General features: G+C 51.7%; 1 protein-coding gene across 6 annotated transcripts in view; it reads left to right on the plus strand.

Annotated features, from left to right (window-relative positions):
- The window catches only part of Kif6 (kinesin family member 6), a 315,011-nt gene extending 299,985 nt beyond the window's left edge, over positions 1–15,026 (plus strand). For 5 of the 6 annotated variants that reach the window (XM_052745598.1, XM_052745604.1, XM_052745602.1 and 2 more), the window contains 4 exons: positions 4,914–4,961; positions 5,401–5,490; positions 7,324–7,430; positions 14,111–15,026. In XM_052745598.1, the coding sequence (XP_052601558.1) occupies positions 4,914–4,961; positions 5,401–5,490; positions 7,324–7,430; positions 14,111–14,127 (262 nt within the window). In that variant the 3' untranslated portion in view covers positions 14,128–15,026. The remainder of the gene's footprint in view (positions 1–4,913; positions 4,962–5,400; positions 5,491–7,323; positions 7,431–14,110) is intronic. The other variant, XM_052745599.1, reaches the window with a different exon arrangement.
- Positions 15,027–24,531: the final 9,505 nt, after the last annotated feature.

Below are 24,531 nucleotides of genomic sequence, written 5' to 3' on the forward strand. Positions count from 1 at the left end.
CCTTCTTTTGATCTCTAAGGACAGCACACATGCATGCAATGAACTTTTATACCTTCAGGCAAAACACTCATACACAAAATAAATTAATTAATTAATTAATTAAAATAATAAATAAAAGTGAGATATCAGAGGCAGGCAATATGGTTCAGTGGGTAAAGGCTCTGCCACAGAACCTTACGACAACCTGAGTTTGATTCCAAGGAGCGCATGGTGAAAGGAGAGAATCACCTCCTGCAGATTGTCCTCTGACCTTCACGTGTGTGCTGTGGTACACACACACACACACATACACACACACACATACACACACACACACATGCACGCACGCACGCATTCACGCACGCACTCACGCATGAGTGCACACACATTTTTCAAAGATGCCAGACAGTGCCAGTAGAAGCCTAAGGGAAATGTCACACAAATCCCAGCCGAGGGACTTTCTACAAAAAACCTGGCCAGTACAGCTCCAGAATGACAAGGTCATAAAAACCACAGAGTCTGCGAGTCTGGAAGCCTAGGGGAGAGAACAAAGGCTTGACAGCTCCAGGTGACATGGTGCCCTGGGTGTGTGCTGCAGGGGAAGGAGGTAGACCCTCAAACCCAGGCATGGAGGGTGTGCGCTTGAGTCAGGGTGGAGCCAGCTGGGAACTGCAGAACTGTCCCAGCTGCTGTGGAAATGGACAGAAAGACAGGAGGACAGGGGATGGGGGAACAGGAGGACAGGGGGACAGGAGGACAGGACAGGATAGACAGGGAGAGAGGGGACAGGATGGACAGGGAGACAGGGATGGGGACAGGATGGACAGGGGGACAGGATGGACAGGATGGACTGTCTTTGTAGGACTTCTGAAGGTATCTAGAAATCCAGACTGGAGAGATGGTTCAGCCATTGAGAGCACTTACTGCTCTTGCAGAGGACCAGGGCTTGGTTCCCCATAGCCACCCCAGCCTTTCACAACCCCCCAGTAACTCCAGCTCCAGGGGATCCAACACTTCTGGCTTCTGTGGGCACACACACAGACATACACATACACACAATTAAAAATAAATATTTTTAACTAGAAAAATCTTATCTAGAAAACAGAAGGACCCATACAGAAAACCCACTTCTGGCTGACACTCCACCAGACCTCCCAGCCACGTGCCTGGCCTCAGTGCCAGTGCCTCCCCTGGCACTCTGTTTCAGGAACAGTGCCCACCACTCACCACATGCTACAACTGGTAAGGTGTGATTTGTTTGGATATCTGACTGTAGCTGGAGTTTTCCTGTGTCCACCCAGCCCCTGCAGCCGCTCAGACCCAAGTAAACACACAGAGACCTATATTACTTATAAACTGTATGGCTGTGGCAGCCTTCTTGCTTTCTAGTTCTTATATCTTAAATTAACCCATTTCTATAAATCTATACCTTGCCACGTGGCTCGTGGCTTACCGGCATCCTTACATCTTGCTTCTCATTGTGGCGACAGCTGGCAGCATCTCCTGACTCAGCCTTCCACTTCCCAGCATTCTCCTCTCTGCTTATCCTGCCTACACTATACTTCCTGCCTGGCTACTGGCCAGTCAGCATTTTATTTATCAATCAATCAGAGCAACACATTCACAGCATACAGAAAGACATCCCCAGTATCTGAAACAGTAAATTCACCGAAGAAAAAAACAGTAAATTAAACTTTATTTAAAATTTAAAGGTACTATTGGGCTGGAGAGATGGCTGAGCGGTTGGAAGATCCTAGCACCCACTCCGGGTAGTTCACAAACACCTGCAACTACAGTTCCAAGGGACCCAATGCCATCTTCTGACTTCCATGGGCATCTTTGAACATACATGTGCACACACTCATACACACTCACACAGAAATAAATAAACAATTGATAAAATAAAAATTTAAAAAAGGACTCAGTTAAGAAACAGAAATGTACATAACCTGGAGGATGTTTGCAAAGCACACGTTTTATGAAAGACTTGTACCCAAAATACACACAGGCCACTTTATGTGCAACAGTAAGAAAATGAATGGCCCAGCCAGCTTTAAACAGCAAAACAACAGACATCAGGACTCCACAGTGAGCCCTGCCTCATAAACTAATTAATTGATAGGACTGGGCTAGGCTTGGTGCTGCACCCGTTTAATCCCAGAGGCAGGAAGGTCTGAATGGTGGCATCCCAGGGTTGGGGAACAGCTTAGGAACTAGGGAGTCCTTTTCCCCAGACTTCACACTGTACCATCCTCCTGCCTGAGTCTCACAGGGCACAGACCAGGCAGCAGGCCTCTACAGGGGCCGCTGGCTGCCTCTGTGTACCCGGTGTGGTCACATCCTCCTGCCCTGCCCCCTGGTCCGTCCCACTCCGATGCGGGGTCCTGCCTGACCCTCAGCAGCCCGGCACCTGTGAACTTCCCCTGGGCTCTGAAGAAAGACAAACTGGGAAAGCATGGTGTGAAAGGGCCCTTTGAGAGCCAGGAGCTTATTCCTCCAGATTCACTGCTGCTTCCAAACTGCCCTTGACCTGATGGGTGAAGGTGGCATCTGCGGGAGGAAGCCTCTCCTTCCCTTCCCCGACTTTCTCCAGCCGCCCTTGAAGCTCTGAGATAGTGCGGCCATTCTCCCAAGAGTGTGCAGAGTCTGCCACCTTGTGGCTGTCTCCGGTCCTGCAGCACCCCGCACCAGACCCGGCTCCGTTCTCCCTCCCTAGGGTTCCACAAACTTCAGACAGCTAGGGCATGGGCATGGGGGTGTGAGCAGGGTTTGGGAACGACACCCTCTGGCTTCCCTTACTGTTTCTTTATCCTGAGGCTGTGGAGACAGCCCCATGGGAAGGGGTCCTGTCATCATGTCTGAGGTGAGAGAGCACAAGGTTGGCTCTGGGCAGCTCGTAATTGGGAAAGCAAGCTGTGGGCCTAAGCAAGAGCTTGGATAGATGACGGCACACTTACTAAGACACCCCACCTGTCTGTCACCCTGGCCCGCCTCCCAGCCTCAGTGTCTCCAACTGTAAAATGAAGGTTCTGACCATGTGACTTCTTAAGCCTCTTTGGCCTCTGACACTGCTCTTCACAGCATCCCCAAGCATGGAAGAGGCTCCTAAGTCCATACAGGAGAGCAGATTGCAGTGTAGCCTAGAGAGACACAGGGAATAAAGAGCAGCCTTCCTGTCCGCTCACATGAGGAATGTGTGGTTCCTGCAGCCAAGAGTGCTGGGCAAGGAGCACACAGCAGGGGAGTGCTAAATGGGTGTGACACCTGGTGAGCTGCCAGGCAAGGCTCCTCCCTCCACGAGCATGCAGTGGCCATCAGAGACCATCCAGGGGCAGCAGTGTGGTCAGAGTGCCGCCCTGGATCACCAGCAGGAGCCCGTCAGTGGAAGACGCCTCAGAGATGAGATGAACTTCAAGCACTGCTACTAAACCTCTCCATCTCCAGTCACATCTCTAAGGGGTGGTGGCGTCCTTCTCTGACCACTGAGGGCTTGTGTTTGAATTTTCCACGCTGTGACGAAATGCCCGAGGGAAGCGACTTGGTGGAAGAAAGGTTTATTTTGGCCCAAGTTTTCAGGGGTTTTGGTCTGAGGTCAGCTGGATGCATTGCTTTGGACCGAGGTGAGGCAGCAGATCCTGGAGGAAAGGATGGTCTGCAGACACGTGGAAGCATTGGGAAGCTGAGACAGACAGACAGGAAGGGCCCGGAAGTCAAAGCCATACCTGCCCCCTGCCAGCGACCTGCTTCCTCCAACCCAACCCCACCTCCTGATTTCCACCATGTTTTACTAACGTCATCAGATCACCAATCTATCAGAGGATTGGTCCATAGATTTGGGAAGGGCCCTCGGGACCCAGTCTGTCCCCCAAAGCTGGCAGCCAAGCCATTAACACCAGTGCCCCTAGGAGGGACATTTCCTGTCCAGATCACAGCAGGGGCTAAATTGAGACAAGATGGAAAAACGGGGGAATGTAGGGACGTGACAGCAGAAAGGAGCCCTCACCCCAGAATCCATCTGAAGCAGCTTGCCAGCAGAGACAAGGGCCCAGCACCATTAACAACTAGCCGATTAAGGCCTTCCTCCCTCCCAGCTGTGAGACTGCTATTGCCTAGGACTATCACCAGAAACAGGAAAGGGACATGCCCTAAGTCCCTTGTGCATCCCTAGTGGCTCTGCTGTCACCTGTCAGGTTATAGTTTCACCCAGGGAGCCTCTGGAGCCACCCTCCAGTCTCCTGTCTCAGAAGAGAAGGAAATGGGAAGAGTGCAGTGGTTTCCAAGTGTCCTTTGAGACGTAACTTGAGGGCCACCGGAAGGTAACATGGCTTCTGCTGAGACAGTCCTCCGCGCTCCTCCGCTGAGGAGCCAGCACCCACACTGGATGTGCCTTACTTTCTGAAGCTCCTCTTCAAGAAGCCCACACCTCTTGGGTGTGCACTCACTCTCCTGTTGGATGCCTTTGATGTATCTATTAACCTCCAGCTCTGCCTGATTAGTCCTGAAATTCTTTTCAGAGTCGATGCCCCTATAGGTCTAACAGAATGCCTCAGACTGCTGAGGGTGGCAGCGTGGAGCTGGGTCTCTGCCCCTTCGCTGCTGGCAAAGGGGCATGACGTCTCCAGAGCACTGTCAGAGGTTCCGGTTGTAGACACTGTCCGTAAAGGACAGTTGTGATCACTGCAGTTTTTACCTGCTGTCCATCTTTTCAGCCAGCGATGCTTTGCTCAACAATGACAATCACCAAGATAGCTGAGGGGTGTGGGGCATGTGGGGGGCAGATAGTCAGTTCAGTCTGCTCTGGCTCATGGGTTGGTTGGGTTGGTTGGTGGTTGGTTTTTCTGGTGTATGGGCATAGCCAGGATCCCGTGCATGCCAGGAGAACCTTCATCCGCTGCCCCATGTTCCACACTCTTGTCTTTCTGTGTTTGTCACAGTTCTCAAAGATGGGAAGTTGAAGATGGAGCTGACAGTGTGGACGTCTGGTAAGGGCCCTGCCCCCTCCCGCAGTGGCAGGGTCAGGAAGCACTCATGTTTCTTTTGTAAAATTACTAATCCCTGTCTTGAGGATTTTGCCTCATTACCTCATCACCTCCCAAAGGAGCTGTCTCTGTCACTTTAGGGGCGGATCTCAACCTATAGCACAGAGATGTAGATCCCGCTGTGGGCTCCCTCCCTGGTGTATAGACGCCTCCTTCCTGCAGTCTCTAGACATGTTCTAGTCTGTCTTCCTCTCACGAGGGCACTAGTCCCATTGTGAGGGCTCCACCCACAAGGTCTCGTCCATCTAGTCACTCTCCAAGGCCCACCTCCAAATGTAATCCCTCTGGGAATCAGGGCTTCCTGTGAATTTGGGGACACACACCCTGAGTCTCCCCTAGCACTGCCCCAGGACTTCTGGTTTCTGTTGGTTTGTCTTTGTAGTGATAGAAATGCCAGAAGAATCCTCCCCTCCCCTCGCCCCAGTGAACACAGCCAAGGGCCCAGTAGCTCCAGGACACAGCTACAAGACAGGTATGTACCTCCTCCCCTAACACAGTGACAGCCCCTGCCATGGGCAGAGTGAGCCCTAAGGTCTGCATCCCCAACAACCCAAGGGGCCCCTTGTTGTAGTGGGAAGTTTCTCCAGTCCCACCGGCCCCAAGGTCCGGACAAATCTCTCCTACCCACGGTCCCACAACCACTTATAAAATAATCCCTCAGAGGCTTATATTAATTACAAACTGTATGGCCTACGGCTTCAGCTTCTTGCTAGCTAGCTCTTTCATCTTGAATTAACCCATTCCTATTAATCTATATGTTGCCACGTGGCCGTGGCATTACCGGTCTGCTGGCATGTTGTTGCTCCTGTCGCGGTGGGCTGCCTTCTCTCCTGACTCCGCCCTTCTCTCTGTATCTCTGCTTGGATTCCCTGCCTGGCTGTAAGCTTTCTTGCCATAGGCCAAAACAGCTTTATTTGTTATCCACTGGGAGCCACACATATTCACAGCATACAGGAAGACATCCCACCGCCCCTTGTCTAATTACTGTAGGCAGTACCTGGGACTGACCCCTGCCCTGGTACCTGGGAAGTCCCCCAAATCTTCTCTTGCATTCTGACTCTCAAAACTGGAGGAATTTTTCCCCGAAGCTCCAAGGCCCTCCATCTCCTGGTGTATGTATAAGATGCACCAGATGTGGTGGTACACACCTTTGGTCCCAGCACTTGGGGGACACATGCAGGTGGGTCTCTGAGTTTAAGGCCAGCCTGGTCTACATAAGAGGAATTTGGGAAAAAAAAAAAAAGGCCAGTTAGGGCAGTTGTGCCAGAGCCCTCTGCCCCACTGCCAAAGAGAGCTGACCAGCCTCCCCAGGAGGCTGGGGCCCTGATTAGGGTGACATGTCACCATCACTCATCCCAGGCTTACACACACTGACTTCTCCTTTGGCGCTCAACATCACTTTGACATCTTGATGATGTCTCCCCTGTACCCACACACTGCTGACAAGGGGTAGCTGTTTGCCCCCAAGGCAGAGACTGCTATTCTGTCCCTTTCAGATCACAACCATTTTTAGCCAAAGTGCCACCGTTAATAAACCACATTTCCCAGCATCCTTTGCAGCCACGAGGCCAATGAAATGTGTAAGTAGAAGAGTTATGTGAAATTTCCAAAAATTCTCCTGATAAAGGGAGGGATAGTGGCCCCGCCCCCTCCTTCTTCGCCTGGCTTTGCCAGTCTTGTGCCCAGCGCTGTTCGGCTGTATAACGATGGCTCTGGGCCGCAGCAGGGAGAGGAAGCAGCTGGAGCAAAGGCCCCAAGACTGGAAGGAGCAGAAAGAAAGCTGGGGAGTGAGCCCGAGTCAGAGCACCAGGACCCAGGAAGCCAGGGAACAGGGTTTGAATTCTATTCCGGGAGTGACAGGAAGGGGGATTAGTGGCACAGTGAAAGAGTTGGTGAGGTCTTCACACAGAGGAAGTGGAAAGCTGGGAGGTCAGGTGAAAACCAAGTGACCAAAACCAGAAAAGCAGGTTCAGTGGGTGAAGGGCACAGGCTACACAGATGTGATGGCCTGAGCTTGACCCCCAGAACTCATGGTAGGAAAGAACTACCGGCCAAACATTGTCCTCTGACTACACAGAGAGAGAGAGATAGACAGACAGACAGACAGACAGACAGATACAGAGAGAGAGAAAAACAGACAGACAGACACATGTACACACAGAAACAGATAGAGACAGACAGACACACACACACATTTTAATCTTTAAAAAACAAAATTAAGTAAGGTAGAAAGTCACTTTGGGGCGGCTACATCCAGATATAACGTGCAGCGACTTGTGACATTGTGACTGGTGTTTGTCCTCAGCATCTCCGAAAAGCAGATATCATCCATCCCTCTCACTGGAGACAGCCAGACAGATTCTGACATCCTGGCATTCATCAAGGCCAGACAGAGCATTCTGCAGAAGAAATGTAAGTACACATCCCCTGGAACCCCTCCAGGGCCCGACTGTCCCCACTCTTCTGTCCCACACTTAGGAGAAGGGGGGCGGCGTGCTGCAGCAAGCCGGAAGCTGCAGAGGAAGGAGGCATCTCGTGCGCTCCAGCACCCACAGCAGCAGCCTCAGTCACCTCATGGGAGCTGAGCCCTGCTTCTCCAGGTACTGGGGGCAGGTATGTGAGTGGCCTGGGTGCTCCTGCTGCACCTGGCCAGCCTCCTCCCTGTTCCAGACCTTGGCTTTGTTCTCTGTCACCTGAAGACATCTCTCTCCCTGCGCAGCCTTCTCTAAACAGGAAGGAGCTGAGGGCGTTTGGTAATTTATTGAGACCCTGGCTAGAAACGTCATTCTCCTCGGAGCATAGTTCTTGCCAAGGAGCTATGGATGTAAACACCACTTGAAGGCCCAGGGCTGGGGACACTGTCAGTCATGAAGGAAATACCTGTCCCATAGCAGGAAGAGCAGAAGGCCCCTCCTGGCCTTCCTCACTGGCCTGCTTGCTTGGCAGCTAACCATCTCTACTGCGGACAAGCCTTTTTCATTCCGAGACACACACAGGAACAGGGCCAGACCCCCTACCCTACACTTGCATTTAGTCTCAGCCTCGCCCCAACACTCCAAAGGTTTAACATTGTCTCGACTTGTCCAAAGCTGCCCTCCTTGATGATATACCTGTCTGTCCATTTTCCATGGCTGTAATGAAATGTCGAAGGCTGGGTAACTTAGTAAAGAAAAGTGATTCATTTAATCCAGTTCTGGGAGTTCATGGACACACACAATAGTTAGAACAGCTCTGCTCTGTTCAGAACCTCAAGGCAGAAGGGGGTAAGACGGAGGGGTCACATGGTGGGACAGGAACCCAGAGAGGTACTCAGGTCACATGATTAGACAGGAACCCAGAGAGTCATTCAGGGCTCAGGCTTCTGCCGTGACCTAAGGACTTCCCAATAGACCCCACCTCCTAAGGGTCCCACCTCCAGCCTCACCACATGGAGAACCAAGCCTTGTGCGCAAACTCAAACCACAGACAACATAAAAGGAGAGAGTCTTGGATGTGGCTGTCACTGGCCCAGGTGGATGCCAGCCCAGCTTCTCTGTCGCCTGTCTGTGGCTTAGAAGGAATGAGTCTTCACATGGATGGGGCGCTGCAGCTGAAGGAAAACTGTCATCCTCATATCAAACAACTAGACTGTCACTGGATGCCCACGGTGTGAGTGCCAGGAGCGACAGCATGGGCCATTTTATGTCGGGTCAGGCCTGTGTGGGAGGGCAGGAGGAGGAGAGGAGCAGAGGCAGGGCAGCTCCCCTGGGAGGGCCGCTGTGCAGAGGAGGGGGCTGGGAGGGTCACCGTGCAGAGGAGGGGGCTGGGAGGGCCGCTGTGCAGAGGAGAGGGCTGAGAGGGTCACCGTGCAGAGGAGGGGCCTGGGAGGGTCACCGTGCAGAGGAGGGGGCTGGGAGGGTCACTGTGCAGAGGAGAGGGCCGCTGTGCAGAGGAGAGGGCAGGGAGGGTCACCATGCAGAGGAGAGGGCAGGGAGGGTCACCATGCAGAGGAGAGGGCCGCTGTGCAGAGGAGAGGGCTGAGAGGGTCACCGTGCAGAGGAGGGGGCTGGGAGGGTCACTGTGCAGAGGAGAGGGCCATGCAGAGGAGAGGGCCATGCAGAGGAGGGGCCTGCGAAGGTCACCATGCAGAGGAGGGGACTGGGAGGGTCACCGTGCAGAGGAGGGGGCTGGGAGGGCCGCTGTGCAGAGGGAAGGGCAGGGAGGGTCACTGTGCAGAGGAGGGGGCTGGGAGGGTCACTGTGCAGAGGAGAGGAGGGCTGGGACAATTGAAGGGGGCCAGAATGAGGCTGTGCTGCTAAGTGGAGACTGAAGATGAGGTTGTCTGTGGACAGAAATGTTGTCATCCGAATAACAAGTTTGCGGTGTGATGGGAAAGGAGTGTGTCTGTCACCTTTCTGTGATGTGACAAAACACCGGGGCGAACATCTGTAAGGAGGGAGTTCTCTTGGGCTCGTGGTGTCGGAACTGTCCGTCTATGGTGGCAGGAAGGACAGAGAAGAAGGATTCGCAGAATGGAGTCAAGAAGTGGGCTGAAGGATAAAAAGGCTTTCTCCATTTCCCCCTTTTATCCTGTCCGGACCCCTAGCCCACTGGATGGAGCCACCTCCATTCAGGGTCACTCTTCTCTGCTTTTTAGTCCTCTCTGAAAATGCCACATCCCCGAAATGTGATTTACTAGCCTCTTAGGCACTTTTCAACCCAATCAAGTTGACCATCAAAATTACCTGCCACAGGGGGACCAGAAACCTCCCTGAGGAAGTGAGAGGGGGTGGTGTGCAGAGGACACAGAGGGGAAGGAGGGGTCCTTGACAGCCCTCCCCATAGTAAATTGCAGAAGTCAACCATCATTCCTCCCCTCCAGAGCATACAAGTAAGCAGTATTTTTAAGTTGTGTACTTTTGTAATAAGAGAAATGTCACCCAACTCTCGTGGAAGAAGAGAGGTAAGCTCAAGGTTGGTGTCACAGTGGTGTTTCCTGCTGGTACTGTCCCCAACAGTCCAGAGAGCCACAAGCCTGAGCACTTTACTTTCTGTTTTTTCAAGACAAGTTTTCTCTGTGTAGCCCTGGCTGTCCTGGAACTCACTCTGTAGGCCAGGCTGGCCTTGAACTCAGAGATTTGCCTGCTTCTGCCTCCCTAGTGTTGGCGTTCAAGGCGTGTGCCACCACCGCCTGGCATGAGCAGTTTACTTAAGATACATGTCAGGGCTGGGGAGATGGCCCCATGGGTGTTTGCTGCACAGACACAAGGATCCAAGTTTCATGCCCAGAACCACTGTAGACAGCTGAGCACAGACACACACACACTCCTAGTAGTGGGGAAGCGGAGGCAGACAGGCCCCAGGCTCTCTAGCCAGCCAGCCCAGGCGAACAAGTGAGTGCCCCTTCCCAGTGGAAAACCCTGTCTCAAAAAAGCAAGGTGGGGCCAGCGAGGTGGCTCAGCAGGTAAAAGTACTTATTGCCACGCCTGATGGCCTTGATCCCCTGTCCCCACATGGTGGACGGAGACAATCAGCCCCCACCAGTTGTCCTCTGAGCTCCACATGTGGGCCATAGCACACACCCTAAGTTCATTAATTAACCCAAAAATAGATGGATGGCATCTGAGTAACAACACCCAAGATGGAACTCCCGCCTCCATATGCATACCCGTGCACACAGCCACACAACTCACACACACACCCACACGCACGCGCGTGCACGCACTCAAGTACACACACACGGGCTAGTCAGCACTAATGAAGGTTTTCACTTACAGTACCGCACTGTATGCTCTTGACACACTATAAGGCACACAGAGGCAAGATCTGGACCCCTGTTCTGACAAATGGGGAATCCGAGGCTTGCTACAGTTGAGGACACCACCCTACGCTGTTCAGCTAACGAGGCAAAGCCACGGAAGTCCAAGTGTTCTGCTCTCCACTGAGCCCATGCTGTCTTGAAAGCCACAGCCAGCAAGGGCTGCCCTCTCTGCTGTGCCTCTTAGCCTGGTGGGGGCAGGGGAGGACCTGGATGGATTGGAGGGCAGAGCTAAGCCTTGCCCAGCGCTGCAGCTGGGAGTGCTATTTTCCAAACAGTCAGAAGCCTGGAAGTAATTCATCAACACACACGCAAGTCCCACCATCCAGTTGTTATTCCCAAAGGAAAACAACCTCCTGGTTTCTTAGTGACCATGCAGACTCGGGGGAAGCCATGGAGAGGGGACATGGGGGGGGCATTTCCCCCAGGTCAGAGCCAAAGGGCCAGTAGGCTTAACCTGTCCGGACACAGCAGATGGCCCAGGGCCCACTGTGTAGCATTGTGTGGGAAGCCCACTTATCAGGCCCGCTGTCAGCAGCCAGGCCAGCACCCTCCCAGCCAAAGCAAACACCCTGCCCTGCCTGGGGCTCTTCCGCTCTTAATCTAGCAGGCTGCCCTGTTATGGCTTCTTCCTAGCACTCATTACTGGGAATTTGTGACTACAGAGGGAACAGGAGGCCCAGAGAGGGCAATTTAACATAAGGCTCCCGGTTCTGAGAATGCACCAAGACTCAGGGTGATCGGCTTGATTTAGGATCCAGAGAAATGCCAGCAAAATGTTTAAATCCCTACTAGGGGCACCTGCAGACAGGTATATGTCCCCCACAGGGGCGTTCGTCATCCATGGAGTCAAATCCGCCCTTACACTGCCAAGCCTGGGTTGAACATCTGAGGGAATGAGGTTGGCCCCTTTCTACAGGCCCTTTTATAATCTCCCTTAATCCTTGAGTTTGGAAGTGTTCCCATCTGGAAGTCCCTTGGAGCGACCCCATAACCACAAGTCCTCCTTCTCCAGAGCTGCCAGGAAAAGGCTCTTCCAACAAACCTCAAACTCCTGCTTAAGAGCCCTTCCAGGGGACAGAGAGGGGGTCGGGAGGGAAGGAGGGAGGGAGAGAGAAAGAGCAGTAGCTCTCAGAGGATTAGGAAGGACAAGACCTCAAATGAAGCTATCTCTGCCGTCTGTGGCCTTGAACAGGTCATGCTGTGACCCTCTGTGTGTCATAGATGGCAGCCACCCTCACCTGTCAGTGCGTCTCTTCAGAGCTAAAGTCTCCCAGAGTCTCTCATAATGCACTGAGCACCAGAGTTGGTATTAGGGAAGGTCCCCTGGTGATGAGACCTGGCCCCATTCAGTGATACGTCTGCGGTGAGACCCTCCATTCCAGGGCACACCACCACTCCTGCCACCCCAGCTCCATTGCTACACCAGGACACAGTGCATGCAGCCGAAGTGGCATCTGAGAGGCCACGTGGTGGGCCCTTCCTATGAGGAGCCACGTCCCAGAGTGGTGTGCTCTCAGCTCTGCTGTAGCACCCCTTCTCCAACCCTCCTGGGCACGGCTGCATGCTGATCTAGGGGAGCTAGGACATTTGAGGTGGGAGCTGGCTCACACTGCCTTCCGTCTTCCAGGACAGCCTTAAGTAATCCTAACCCAGGCTTCTCAACAATGTAGAGGAAACGTCAGACATGAGGCCTGGGCTGGTCCCAACTCTCACCCCACCTGTCCTTGGCCTGGAGAGATGAAACGGGGGAGTTCAGCCCTGGCTGTGTGCTAGACTCACGTGTGCTAGACTCACTGGTGTGCTAGACTCACCGTGTGCTAGACTCACGTGTGCTAGACTCACGTGTGCTAGAGTTACTGTGTACTAGACTCACCGTGTGCTAGACTCACGTGTGCTAGACTCACCACTCACCGTGTGCTAGACTCACGGTGTGCTAGACTCACGTGTGCTAGACTCACGTGTGCTAGAGTTACTGTGTACTAGACTCACGTGTGCTAGACTCACGTGTGCTAGACTCACCGTGTGCTAGAATTACTGTGTACTAGACTCACCGTGTGCTAGAATTACTGTGTACTAGACTCACCGTGTGCTAGACTCACGTGTACTAGAGTTACCGTGTACTAGAATTACTGGGCCATGAGATTCCGATCCCATGGGGGTCTGTGGCGTGGCCCGTGGTGTCTAAAAGGCCTGGGAGCTGAGCATTTAACTTTTGTAAGCTAAGATGCGTCCTGACTTCCTTCCTGTCCTGCAGTTGGGTTAGGACAGGTCTGGATATGTGAAAAGGGAGCCAGTGAGATGGTTCAGCTGGTAAGCGTGCCAAGCCTGATGACCTGGGGTCCATTCCCGGCATCTGTGTGTTAAAAGGGAAAAAAAAAACCAGTGGCCACAGATTGTCCTTGTCCTCTACACGCAGGCCATGGCATGTAGGCACACAAGCACACACATGCTATAAATAAATACAAAAATAAATAAATACTTTGAAAGACTATGTTAAAAGGGGGGGCATCTCTGTTGGATTTCACAGTGTGGCTTCGCACACAGCGCTGGCCCTGCAGGACTGCAGGTACAAGCCATGCTGTTTTATCCTCTACTCCCCACGTCCAGTGGGCCGTTATCACCCTTCTGCCACGGCAGTGCCACACAGACAGCCCACCGTCCCCACTCCCAGCTGGCTGCAGCTTCTTCTCCACCATGCTTATTATCCAGACTTTAGGCAGATGAACTAGGAATTCATACCATGCTCACACTTTCGTGTGCATGGATGTGAGGATCCTGTTCAAACCCAGACTTAAAACTGTATGCCTAGGGTGGAACCCAAGACTACATCCTTTTTGTTGTTGTTCCCCCGCTCCCCAGGCAGGGTTTCTCTGTGTAGTTTTGGTGCCTTTCCTGGAACTCGATCTGTAGACCAGGCTGGCCTCGAATTCACAGAGATCTGCCTGCCTCTGCCTCCTGAGTGCTGGGATCAAAGGTGTGCGCCACCACTGCCTGGCCATCCTTTTAAAGACTTATTTTAACTCCCTCCCCCCTTCTGTGTGTGTGTGTGTGTGTGTGTGTGTGTGTGTGTGTGTGTGTGTGTGTGAAGTAGAGGCACCGGTAGAAACCATGGGGTTGGAATGAGTGTGGGTCTGCTGAGGAATGATACCTTAGCCAAGAGGAAACGAAGTATTTCCTGCAGAGCCTGGGAGGCAGGGTTCAGAGATGAGGGTGTGGCCAGCCTCCCCCGAGTGCCTGTCAGTCCTGAGAAAATCCCCCACCCCAAGCTAACCATCACCCTGTCTTCTTTCAGGCCTGGGAAGCAACTGACTTTCTGATGGGATTCCAACCGTGTCCTGCAGACGGAATGACTGATGTGAAGATAAAGACCCTGCCCCTCACTAGTGACCTCAGATATGACATAAAGCCACCCCAGAGCAGCTGGCAAATGTGAGGCCAGAGGAGGAGAGCTGTACTTGTTGGAGGACATGTCTGGGCAAGCACCAGAGAGGACTTGTAGGGCTGTTGGATGGTCCTGACAGAGCCGCTGGAAGGGTGGCCAATGCCAAGGAGCTGAGGGCAAGGCTGGGTTGCTGCTCATTGTCATGTTTATGAGAGCCTTGGTGATGGTGCGATACACCATCATAGTGTACAGGCTGGGGACATTCCAGGGGCACAACCTAGGAGGATAATAATCCACTATTTATAGCTATTTGCCAGCCACCACCCTAGTCTACCCCTGGCTTAGAAGCCCAGGGATGCCCATGGCAGGCCAGGCAGGGCTTCGGAGCACCAGATAAGACAGTAGAATGTAGGGTACCTCAAGGGCCAGTGCCCCAGCCCAAACGCTCCACTATCACACCCTTGCCCTGTCTCCAGGGACCTATGTGTCCTTGCAGTCTGAGGACTTCACAGTAGCTCAGAGCCCTGCAGGCATCAGGACCTTGAGCCAATACCCCACCAAGCTGTGTGGGGCTCTACAAAATTAAAGTCCAGACTCCCTGTCCCCACAGGGAGAACACAGCTACCCAGTGGTCTTGCCTCAGTGCCCCTCCATCATTCCACAACCTGGCTCTGTGACTTGGACTCAGTGGACATGAAAGGGAGGGAGCACAGTCAGCGGCGGCCTGTGTTGCGTTTCCAACCTAGCTAGAGTCGGGCAGGGCAATGGAGGTGCAGAAAGAGGCGCCCAGAAATTATGACAGCCAAATAAAAATACCTTCTGCTGGTGGTGTGTCTGTTCCATAGTCTAAGAACTCGTGATCCTGGGGAGCGGACAGGGGCGACACAGCAACACGGCCTTGTTTGGGTCAATGCTGTTGACTTCTGTCACTCCTTTTCAGGTATCCTGAAGCTAGGCAGGCCTGTAGCATTCTTCTTGGTCATAGCCTGGCTTATGTCATTAGGAGCCAGAAGCATGAAGCAGGCCAGCCTTGCCCTTCCACAGCTGATTTCTTGGTCTGCCACAGACTTTAAAATGGAAAGTGCTGGGACAACCAGAGCCTGTTGTCTAGGTCCTCCCTGTGACCCTAGCACAAACAGTGCCCCCTCATGACTGGCATCAGTGATCCCGGAACACATCTTCTAGAGCTTGCTAAGGTCTGTGGACTCTCACTGTCCTGCTGAGAGGTTATCTCCTGGATCCAAAGGCTTTATTGGCTGAGGTGTGTAGTATAGCCTCACACAGGGTATGAAACAGTCACCCAGCCTGGAGAGGGAGTAAAGAAGAGAACACACCAGCCAAGGAACCCAGGCCTACAGGGCATTGGCAGTCAACCTTGGGGGAGCCTCCTTAAAATCCACCTTAAATCTCTCAGTGCATGCTGGGGCTTTGGTGTGGACCCACACTGGACCACAGTGTACCTTCCCCCAAAGAGTCTCTGCAAATGGGAGGAAAGGATGAAGACTTTGAAAGGACTCTCTAGCATCAATCTGGGCTCAATGGAGCAGGGACAACAAGGAATGTCTGAGTTCAAATGTGGAGACTGAAATGTTTTCTGGTCAGTGACCCTGGTCCAGTCCTAGATAGAATTCAGCTGTTTGTCATCCTCTCCACAGGAGGAGGGTTGGGTGGGAAGGTGCATTGAAAAAGGAGATTTCAGATTGCTGAGCAAGTAAAGACATCCGCCACCAACCCTGATGGCCCGAGTTTGGTCCACAGGACGGACATGGAAGGAAGAGCCCTGACTCCCACAAGTTGTTCTTTGTTGCTTTTGACTAAGTCTTTATCAGTCTATTTTATCAGTAAAGACTCGGAAGCCAGATCCCAGGGTGAAAACCTGCTAGCTTAGGAAGGCAGAGAAAGCGCCCAGCTCTTCCTCTGCCGCCATCTTCCCAGAAAGAGAACTTTCTCCTCCACTGTCTCAAACAAAAACTCCTGCATCTGGCTGATCCCTCCCTTATACTTCCTGTGCGTCTCTCTCCACCCTCCTGACTTCCTCTTACACTGTTTTTTTTTTTTTTTTTCCTGTCAACTGGTTGCTTGCTCCACTTCTTGACCTAAGGTTGACTTTATTTAATCCTGTTTACAATATTCAAGCAGAAAGCTCTTGGATTAAAGGTGTGTGCTAGGGCTGAGCCACACCACAGCTAGAAGCAGGTTTTTTCCAGTAAATAATGCAATCCCAGGGTTCACAGTGTGATCAAATATCTCACAGCAATTTCACCTCCATGTGCACCCCGTGACATGCATGCCCCCACACCATATGCATCACACACACATACCATATGCACACACACATACACACTGTAACAATAACGTAAAAGGAAAAAAGTGGTGACCTTTTAAAGGGGGATTCTAGAAATCAGATGGAGACATTGGGGCACTGAATAGCAGGAGAATTCTCTGCCTTGAATAGAATTTTCATCCAACACTTTGCCATAGACCCCACAGGGCGAGGAGTCCTCCTGTACTCTAAATGTGGGCCTAGCTCTGTGATCTGCTTTGAGACACAGGCAGAGGCTGGACATGTGCCCGCATGTTAGGCTTGTTCCTTTCCCTCCTGTGACGTTGTGAGATGCGCTTGATAGCTGCTGTCCTTTTAGGCCATGTCCTGGAACGTAGGGAGAGCAGAACCAAGCCAGTCTGGAGACTATTGCGGAGCTGCATGACAAGCCCAGCCACAGTGACGCCATGTCTTGTCATGACACCAAACATTTCTTGACATAAACCACTGGGGTGCGGGAATTTGTTCCATAGCGTTATTCATGTCAATAGCTAGATCATACAGACATTAAAATTTTGACACAGTGTATAGCGGCTCCAGACCTTTCCAGAGCAGTGTTCACCCCGCCCCTTTATGCTTACTGTCAAGACATTTCAGGGTCCATTGTGCCCACTGTTGGCAGCCATGAGGCACAGCAAGACCTAATTTGCTCCACTTTACATGCCTAAGACTAGGCAACACACACAAATCAATGGCTTTTCCATCCCAGAGAACAGACAATATAAGACACCGGACTTCAGAAGAGAGAGACAGATGCAGTCGTCGGCCAAAGGGGTACAATGAAAACCCCCAAACTTCACAGGCTGCTTTCAAGGCTATACACACACTACTCACCACAACCTGATGGTAGGCCCCATTGATGACAACAGTTGACCATGGAGATGTCAGCCGGTCAGCTTCACCCCTACTGACGGGAACGTCGTCTGCATGCTGCCAGAGGAGAGCGGTAACCATCAATATCACCCGGCTATCAACACTGTGAGCTGCAACGGAACACGCCTGCCAGATACACCAGTGCAGCAGTGGCAACATGTTTGATTGGATTTAAGGCCCACTCCCTGAGATGGAACCCAGACCTGACATGGCTAAGGTGGCCAAGAACCTGAGACGAGATAAGTCATAGCAGGAGAAAACCTGTGCTGTTATTCTGCTACAGGGGCCTAGCAGTGAAGTGACTCCCAGTGACACCCTGCTGTACACATAGATCCGTGCCCTGCCTGCTCAACCCTCATCAGAAAAGCTGCTTCTTGCAATAGATGGGAATTAACAGGGAAGCCCAAAATTGGACAATGTGCAGTGAGAGAGGGACTTTGAAACTTTCTTTCTTTTCTTTCTTTCTTTCTTTCTCTTTTTTCAAAACAGGGTTTCTCTGTGGAGCCCTGGCTGTCCTGGAACTCTCTTTGTAGACCAGGCTGGCCTTGAACTCACAGAGATCCGCCTGCCTCTGTCTCCTGAGTGCTGGGATTAAAGGTGTGCACCACCACTGTCTGGCTGGAGCACTCAGTTCTAAATGGACCGTCTTCATCAAACCCTTCCCCTCAAGACTGAGGGATCTGTGTGGAAGAGGAGGCAGAAAGATTGTAAAAGCCAGAAATGATGGATGGTTCCAAGGGAACAGTTGGGTAGATAGGGAGGTGGAGAGGGTCTGGGAGGAATTGGAAGAGGGGGAAAATCCATTGTGTGGAGAAAACACTACCCACTGAATCATTAAGGTCAAAGGAAGGCCCTATCCCTGCAGGAGTTACAACCACAGTGACCCGAAAGGGGATGAGAGCCAGCAGTCTGTAGCAGGCCCTATCAGAACTCTGCCCACACCTACCAGCCCTCAGAGGCTGGTCAGCTTTAGTGGACAGTGGACATCCTTCCATTGGACCACATCTTTCTACCTGAAGGTCCTTCTGCACATAAGGGCACTCACTCACGTGCAGTACAAGGGTTGGTGCCGTGGCTAATCCTGGTGCCATCTGGACACACTTGGGAAGAATGAACTTCAGCTGAGGAACTGCCTTCCTCAGGTTGCCCTAAGGGCATGTCTGTGGGGCATTTTCCTGATTTCTAATTGATGTTGGAAGGCCTAGTCCACTGTGGGTGGCACCCTCCCAAGAAGGTGGTCCTGGACTGTATAAGAAAGATAGCTAAATGTGAGTTGAATCTGTGAGCAAGCCGGGTAGAAGTGTCCTTCCATGGTCTGTGCTTCAGTGTCTGTGTCCAGGTTCCTGCCTTGACTTCCCTTCCTGACAGACTGTAACCTTTGAGCTGAAATTTGCCCTGTCCTCCCGAGCTACGTTTTTGTCATGGTATTTATCACAGCCACAGGAAGCAGCCGAAGGAGCTGGCGTCTCAGGTGCATCCTCTTCTGGTGAAGTGCACAGCGGTGAGCACCTCGCTTCCTTACCCTGTGGGCAATCTGAGGCGTACTCAGTCTCCCAGGTGTCCCAGGAGGGTCAAGCCCCAAGGTCCACAGTCCCTTACTGACACACTCTTCCCTGCCTCCCTCCTGAATCCTCTGTCATGACTTCTGGGGTCACTTTCCCAATGAACCATCTCACACCATCTCAGATCTGCTCTGAGAAAGCCCAATGTTGGCCAAAGCACCTGTTTCAGAATTGTGGGCGTGGGTGTTTTCAAATTAACTTTTTGGTCTGGAGAAAATAAGATTCCTTCTCCATTCTTAACTGTGTTTCCAGTTAAGACTCAGACTTTATGCTAAAAATAATAATAATAACACCCCACTCTTTCCAAAAGAAACAGCAGCAATGACTGAGCAAGATCAGTATCAAAGGGCTGGCAGACTGCTCAGCAGTTCAGAGCACTGGCTGCTCTTCCAGGGACCCAGGCTTAATTCATGGACCCACATGGTTGCTCATAATGTCTGTTACTCTGGTCCTAGGGCATCTAATACCCTCTTCTGGCTCTAGGCATGCATGCCATGCACATACATACTGTAGACAAAACACTTATACACATTAAAATAATACAATTAATAAATCTTTTTCAAAAGATCAGCATCAGGTGTGGCTGCTTATTTGGCTGGAGTCTTCCTGGAAATCACTCCTCGGCTTCCCACGTCCTCACTGCTAATCACAGTAGGCGGGACATCCTGAGAGATCGACCTCTCAGAGAGATAAAGAGCCATATAGACCTGTACCTTCTGCCCCACTCAGAACATTCTCCCACAGTACCACTATAAGGACACCTCCAGGAGCCCCTCACAACCTTGCCTGCAACTCAACCCTTGGCCACTTGCTTCTATTAGGGGCCCACTTGATGGCCCCTCCTCTGTCCACCCTTTCTCCTACAGGACACATGCCTGGGAAGGCGGGCCTCATCCTCTCCCCTTGGTTCCTGTTTGGAAAGTGTCCATTCACTTCTGTGCGGATCTGTTGAGTCATAAGTGAAGCCTATGTTGGACGGTCGGGTGGGAGGCCTGTCCCTTCCTTTATTTCTGTCAGTCGGAAGGAAGGAGGCCTGCGCCCGGTTACTCTGGCTTCTCTGTTCCTTGTACACGGTTGATCTTTTTGTTTTTCTCCGGTTAGTTCAGCTTCAGACAACCCTTTATCACCCCCGGATGTGAGGCCTCGCTCTGCGGTCTGGCCTGCCCGGCCATTTTACAGTTATCATTAATTGATTTTGCCCTCCTCCCTGGGGAAGCACAAATTGGCTCTGCCCATTAGTAACAGTAATTCCCTGAAAGGGGTTATAAATCATACCTCGTGTCTAGCCCTCACTCGCAGAGGAGCCGTGCCCACACAGGGAATGCTGGGCCAGGAGGTGGGATGTGTGTGAGGATTCTACCGTCCAGCAAGATCTCTTCAAAACACAGCCAAAGGCTGACCGGTTACAGCAGGTACAGGACACTCAGTCTGTACGTGTGGAAGGAATGGAGAGAAGTGGGGGTGGGGAGGAAGAAAGGGAGGGCAGAGCCTGTGAGTATTCCTGGGGTGTGTGTGAACAAACGTCTGTTCACTTCAGATAGGGCATGGACTGTGGACCTCAAAACTGACTCCCCGAAGTCCAGCTTGGGGCACCAATGACCAGTGAGCTGATCAGGTTACTTCAAGGATCACGGGCGGGCGACTCGAGGGTGGCTGCACAATGAGAAACTCAGCCCAGCATGGGGGGCAGCCTTCAGAAGATGCACCAGGGTGGCTGTCTGCACAACTGGAAGGCATCTCCACTGAAGAGTCTCTCTCTCCGGCAAGCATTTACTGCCATGTAGTAATCTCTGGGGGGGGGGGGGGGGGGGGGGGGGGAGGGGCTTGGGACTCCTGTAACTTTCTGAGCTCCCTGCGTCTTGTGAACCCCTCCTCCCTCAGGAAGGCCTTGGGAAGGGGGGGGGCTCTTCAACTACAGCTCTGGAGGCTGTGCAGCCCCGGATGGCTGGAGTCCTCTGGTTGTCAACAGGTGAGCTTTTGACCCTGTACATGCTGGGCTTCCCCAGAGTAAAGGAAAGGGGTTAGGAACTCCCTGGCCTCTCAGGGAAAGCCCGGCCCTTGCTCAAGGGCAGGACTCAATGATTCAGGAAGCTGCTTGGCCACCAGCACTTATTGGCCCCACATCTCCAGAACTATGAGAAAAAGCCAAACAAGAGTAAGCATTGTGGCTTCAGAAATCTCTGAGTGTCTCGGAAAACCAGGAGCAGCAGGGAGGGTTTCAGGAAGATGAAGATGGCTCCTCAGCTCACGGCAGCTGTTTTTGCTCTTAATGCCAGGCAGTCATGCCCCTGCCTCACCTCACTCCAGCAATGCCTTGTGCTCTGTGTCGGGCCCTGCAGAGGGGGACAGCCCCTGTTACTCTCTCGTGTACTTGTTCATTATTAAAATTCCCCTGACCTCAGTTTTTTGTAAGATTCCACCGATATGCACCAATGGGCCATCCTCTCTTTATTGCAGAAGCAATGCTGGTTATTGTCTGACAGGCTGGCCACAGCACCTCCCGCCATAGCTGCTCCCAAGCGATGAGCATGTCTGTGATGCCTGAACCCCCTGGAGAGGGAAATATATACATAAATTATAAATAAATATATACACATATATATTAAGAGACTGCAAAAGATCTGAATTAAAGGTATGTCTTCCCAATTTAAAGATATAGATTAGAAATGGATCTTCATACTTCAAATTAAGCAAAAATCCCTCACCAGTATATCTCATTTTTGAGTTTTATTTAATTCCAGATACAGTCAGGTTGACAACCAAGAACACCCACCACAGTCCCATGTCTTTTATATGAACTGTCCAGAATAGGGGATCCATTAGGGACAGAGAGCAGGTTCCCGTCGGCTAAGGGATGTGGCTTGGGTGAAGGGGGCGATAGCTGGTGAGTGACAGCGTTCCTCTTTGAAGCCACAATTGAGAGCGGTGGTGGTGGTGGTTGCGAAGCTCTGGGATCCATCACAAACCGTGCGGGTGGTCAGGGTTGACAGGATCTAGACTCACCTGGAAGACAAACCTCTGCGTGGGTCTGTGAGGGAGTTTCTAGGCTGAGTTTATGGAGGTGGGAAGACTCCCACTCAGTGTGAGCAGCACCACCCCATGGAGTCCCAGACTGAACAAAAAAAGGAAGAGGGCAAGCTGAGCACCAGCACTCACCTCTCTCTGCTTCCTGACTGCGGAGCCCATGTGGCCACCCGCCTCACACTCCTGCCACCATGCCGTCCCTTGCCATGGCAGACTGCACCCCAACTTGGAGCACAGGCTCCCTTCTTTGAGTGGCTTTTGTTGGGTGTTTTCATAGCAATGAGGAGATTAATCAACACACGTGGTAGCGCCCACTTTCAATATGGGAGTGGGGGGAAAAGGAGCTCAGAGAAGTATGCCCACCGTGTTATTCACAACTAAGACCTGAACAAACAGATAAATGAGCATAGGACATGTGCACATACACACAGTGGAATTCTACTAGACCATAAAGAAAAGTCAGGGCACTGGCAGGAAACTGTGGACCTGGAAATTATCATGTTAACTGAGATAGGCCAGATTCAGAAGGCAAATGCTACGTGTGTGTGTGTATGTGTGTGTGTGTGTGTGTGTGTGTGTGTGTGTGTGTGTGTGTGTGTGTGTGTGAGAGAGAGAGAGAGAGAGAGAGAGAGAGAGAGAGAGACCTTGAGAAAGGAAATCTCTTAAAAGGAGTTATGTCGAGGAGGAGGGTAACGGAATGCAAGAGACATGAAAGGGAAGGGTGTCACCGTGTCAGGAGAAGGAGCTGACTGCAGGGGTGGGGTGTGATGGTTATTTTTATCAACACAGCACAACCTAGAATCACCCAGGGAGAGTCTTAATGAGGAATTTTAGGTCAGCTGGGTGGTGGACACATCCCTGGGGGATTGTCTTGACTGCTGATTGGTGCAGGCAGACCCAGCCTGTGGTGAGTGGCACCCCTTCCCAGGCAGGTGTCCTGAACAGTCTGAGGGACCGAGCAAGCCAGGCCCTGTGTGTTTATTCTCTTTCGGCTCTTACCTGTAAATGTGACTCGGTGCTCAGGTTCCTCTTAACATCCCCCCATGATGGTCTGCAACCTGGAACGGGGAGCCAAACAAATCCCTTTCCCTCCAAGTTCCCTGTCAGGGTGTTTTATCACAGTGACAGAAATTAAATTAGAGCAGTGGGGAGGGCAGTGAGGAGAGATGAAGAAGAACGAAGTATAACGATGGATAAAAAGAAGCTACAGATAAAATTGCCACAATGAACCCCATTACTTCATAAGCCGACTTTTAAAATTAATGAAAATAAATCAATTTACTAAAATAATAATAGGAGAACATACCCACCAAGCAAACCTGCCCCTGAAGAGACGGGCAGGCAAACAGACCTGTGGAGATGTGAGGGTTTTTTTTTAATATTTTGTCTTTTATAATAAAATTTACTTAGCTCAAAATATAAGCAAATGTATCTAGGGAGATAAGTGCTCAGCAGTTAAGAGCACTCCCTGCTCTAAAAGAGGACTCAAGTGTAGTTCCCAGCACCCGAGGTCTGGTGGCTCACAATGAAAACAAGACAGCTCCACACAAGCAGAAGGCATCAGCGCTGGCATTGTGCTGAGTGCCACGGACACCAAAAGACACACAGACGTGGCTCCATTGGTAGACTGTTTGCATAGCACACACAAAGCTGTGGGTCAAGGCCCCAGCATTCCATAACCCAAGCATGGCAGTACACACCTGTAATCCCATCCCAAGAGAGGTAGAAACCAGGAGGATCAGTTCAAGGTTATCCTCCACTACATGCCTAGTCTGGGGCCAACCTGGGCTACATGAGACCTTGTCTCAACAGAAAAAAAAGAAGGGGGGCAAGAGAGATGATTCAGTGGTTAAAAGCCTAGCACACACACTCATGCACACACACACACACACACACACACACACACACACACACACATGCACACGCACATAAATAAAAATAAATCTTAAAAATCAGTAAGTAAATAAAGAAGTATATATCATGAGCAGCATGCTGGGTGAGCTATTATGTAATCTCTATGAAGCTTGGCATCTGCCACAAATGTGCACTGAAGCCCGTGACTCCACCTGTGAAGGACTAAGTCCCCAACAGCACCATGGGGCTGGAGACTCGCTTCTATCTTCTGTTTTCTCTACGTTCTTGAGCTCAGCATCCTCCAGGTAACCTGCTCCAGGGTCTCAAGCCAGGCTGACCACTGGCAGTCATGATGCCACCAGGGTCCCCAGGCATCAGCACCAACTGATACTGCTTCTGAGCAAGGATGTCATCTGCTGTTTCCTTTGCCACCCTGGTCACTCATCCTCAGGTTCCCCCAACAGACAGATCAACTCATCCTGCAAGCAAGGCTAATCCACACCCTCATGATACCTCCCAGGCTCTCATGTTCGAGGCTGGGGATCCTTCCCACGAGAGGAATCAGACCCAGCAGAGTGGACACCTGACCATATTTGTCCCACAGATATTCACACCAAGTTGGAAGCAGAGGATGAGGCCAGGTGAGCTCAGGAGAAGATGGTAGGCATCTCTGAGGGGCCCATGCACTTTGCTGC

This window comes from Peromyscus californicus, unplaced genomic scaffold (genome assembly GCF_007827085.1).
Source record: "Peromyscus californicus insignis strain IS unplaced genomic scaffold, ASM782708v3 Scaffold_19__1_contigs__length_69161282, whole genome shotgun sequence".
Classification (NCBI taxonomy): Eukaryota; Metazoa; Chordata; class Mammalia; order Rodentia; family Cricetidae; genus Peromyscus; species Peromyscus californicus.